The 2,827-nt window shown below is 25.3% G+C and overlaps 1 protein-coding gene across 1 annotated transcript in view; it reads left to right on the top strand.

Annotated features, from left to right (window-relative positions):
* The first annotated feature begins 367 nt into the window (after nt 1-367).
* The window catches only part of LOC126900395 (glutamyl aminopeptidase-like), a 12,173-nt gene continuing 9,713 nt past the window's right edge, over nt 368-2,827 (top strand). Inside the window, exon 1 of the mRNA XM_050676073.1 lies at nt 368-603. Within this exon, the coding sequence (XP_050532030.1) occupies nt 460-603 (144 nt within the window). The 5' untranslated portion in view covers nt 368-459. The remainder of the gene's footprint in view (nt 604-2,827) is intronic.

Raw genomic sequence — 2,827 nt, 5'->3', positions numbered from 1 at the left:
GTTTAGGTCCACGGCTCAATACGCGTACACTAATGTTTATTTATTATTTGATATCTAATAGTTCACCGACTTGGTTTAAATTAACATTAATAGTGATTATTAACGGATAAACTGCGGTATAAAATAAGGTTTTTAATAGTTTTTTTAAAATTTTTAATTTGTCATCGTTTTATGTTGTAATATAGTAGTATATAAGCTCCGCAAATAATATTTATACTTTTACACTAAAAAAAATTAAGTAAAAACTTTTATATTACAATATCAAAATAGATAATAAAATAAAAATAATACGCATAATATAAATCGTTAATTTTTTGTGAATTGTTATTTTGAATTATAAATAAATAAAAATAAATATTTTCTATAACTTATGAGTTATATACTTTAAAAAAAAAATTTTGTTCAATTATCTCAACTCTAAAATAGAAATTAACGTAAAAATATACTCAAAGAAACATCATGGTGCTTACGCACCTGAGATTATTAAGTACCGTTATTTTAATCTTTATTGTAATTGATAAGATAGTTGCAGTAATAAACATAACTGAAAGTTATGTGACAAAACATCAAATTCCATCAGATCGACTGCATTTGACAAAAGACGTAAGTACATCAATCTTTAGCTAAGAGTTTTTATTATCATCTAGTTTATCACCAATTTGAATTACTTCTTTGGAAATATCATAAAAAACTACATGCTAACATTTTTGACAAGCAAAAAATATAGGGACGTGCCGAAAGAACTTAAAGGATCTCTTACTCAGAAATTTTATTTTTGCTATAGAATAACCAGTGCGATTACTGAATACCGTCCAATAAATCATTTCCATTGTAATTACTTGAAATTTTATCTTTTAATATCAAAGTTGAGTAATTGTGTTCATTGATTCATGACTTCGAATGATATAATGAAAAAGCTATTGTTGAAACTTAGATATGCTAGAGTAAACAAAAATTCGGTTCAATTACAAGGCCTTTTTGGCTAAATACAATCTAGTAGGTCTATTTTTATATCGGTAAAATAATTAAAATTTAAGAGAAGATAAACATTTTATATCCAGATTTCGTAATGATAAATCTATTGTATAAATAGTTTAATAAATCCTTAATTGTTCGATAACTATACGAGTTACCCTAATAGTCAATGTTTTAGAAGCTTGAATACAAGGGAAGTTTGATATGCTTTAAAAGCGTGTTTTTTAGTCTTTTAACTATATTTATTTATTACTTTTTAGTTTTTTATTACATCGCTGTCACAGTCACGAAGTATTAATTTTTCAATTATGACTATCAATAGATATAATTTCTATATTGCCAGTTAGTGTATTTATAGACTCACAACAATGTACCTTATTACCATTGATAATAAAGGCTTTATACCTGCGAATATCGTCACAAAAAATCATTTAGCTACCTATATTTGAAATCCCTTATACAGAGTGTTCAGTAAGTCAGGAAACGGGTATCTATTGTTCTCATTGTTACAAACAATGAGAACAATAGATACCCGTTTCCTGACTTACTGAACACCCTGTATATTATACATGTATACTCAAAACAATTTGAATTTTTAAATGTTTATATCTAATAATAAACAGTAAAAATTTGTTAGCTTCAATGCGAAGCTGAGAAAGTATTAATTTTACCATGTGTTTTTTTTTCTTTTGTGTCTGTTGCCACTTTTTCTCAGCTCTCACTGGACCGATTTTGATGAACAATATGTCAAAACATCACAAATCGTATCTAGTTGAAGACATTACCCTTAAAAATTAAAACAATTCCTAGTTTCCCGTAAATGGGGGAAATCTCCAAAAAAATTACATTTTTTATAATCGGTAAATTTTGTAATTTTTCAATTTTTTTTTTTTAAATTACCATAACTTTTTCAAAAATTAACAAATTAACCTAATTTATTTTTATATTAAAACCTTTGATATTTTCTTTTCATTTTATATCATCTTTTTTGAAAATCTAACACTTAACCTGCTCACAGGGAAGAATTTAAAATAGCAACATTTTACAAAAACTAGCTTCTTTAACTTAACTTTTGAAAATGTTCCGAAAATATTGACACTTTTACTTAATCTTAAATTAAAGCATATATTATTATTTAGAATAAAGTCCATAAGACTTAAACTTATTTAAATTTTTATTACTTTTTTAAAGTCCAAAAAGTAACTTTAAAATTTGAATTAGCTTAAATTACTAATTTTATTACATAGTGAAAGCGACGAACAGTTGCCGAATCGATAACACTTGTGTCCTTCACGGATATGGTACCAGGTTCAAATCCGTCTGTGACAAGTAACATTTTGCAATTTTCATTTTTTAGAAAAAATGTTGAAATCATTTGATTTTTATCTCATTTAGATTTATTAACTTCAATAAATATCAAGAATCTCATCATTGTCGTCTCCCCTCGTGAGAAGATATTTCTTATTCATATAAATATTATTTTACTATGTGTTTTTTTTTTTTGTGGCTGCGATTTATTTTTCCTACCCTCACTTAACCTACTTTTTCAACGATATGTCAAATGATTAAAATACGTGTTTAATTGAAGATATTACCCTCAAAAATTGAAAAAAAATCCCTTAATCAAATGAAAAGTAGCTTAAACAGCTTTATCCATACAAACAATTAAAATAATTTATTTCTAATATTTTTAAAATATTATTGTCGAATTAGATTTGATATGATAAAAGTATTCAACTACAAGAGTAAATAATTTTACTAATTTATTAATTTCAGCTTCGATGCGAAGCTGAGAAGGTATTGGTTTTACTAAGATGTGTTTTTTTTTTTTTTTTTTTTTTTTTTTTTTTTC

This window comes from Daktulosphaira vitifoliae, unplaced genomic scaffold, assembly GCF_025091365.1.
Source record: "Daktulosphaira vitifoliae isolate Bord-2020 unplaced genomic scaffold, ASM2509136v1 Scaffold_3, whole genome shotgun sequence".
Classification (NCBI taxonomy): Eukaryota; Metazoa; Arthropoda; class Insecta; order Hemiptera; family Phylloxeridae; genus Daktulosphaira; species Daktulosphaira vitifoliae.
The sequence above is the reverse complement of the archived record's forward strand: the minus strand, read 5'-3'. Positions and strand labels throughout refer to the sequence as shown.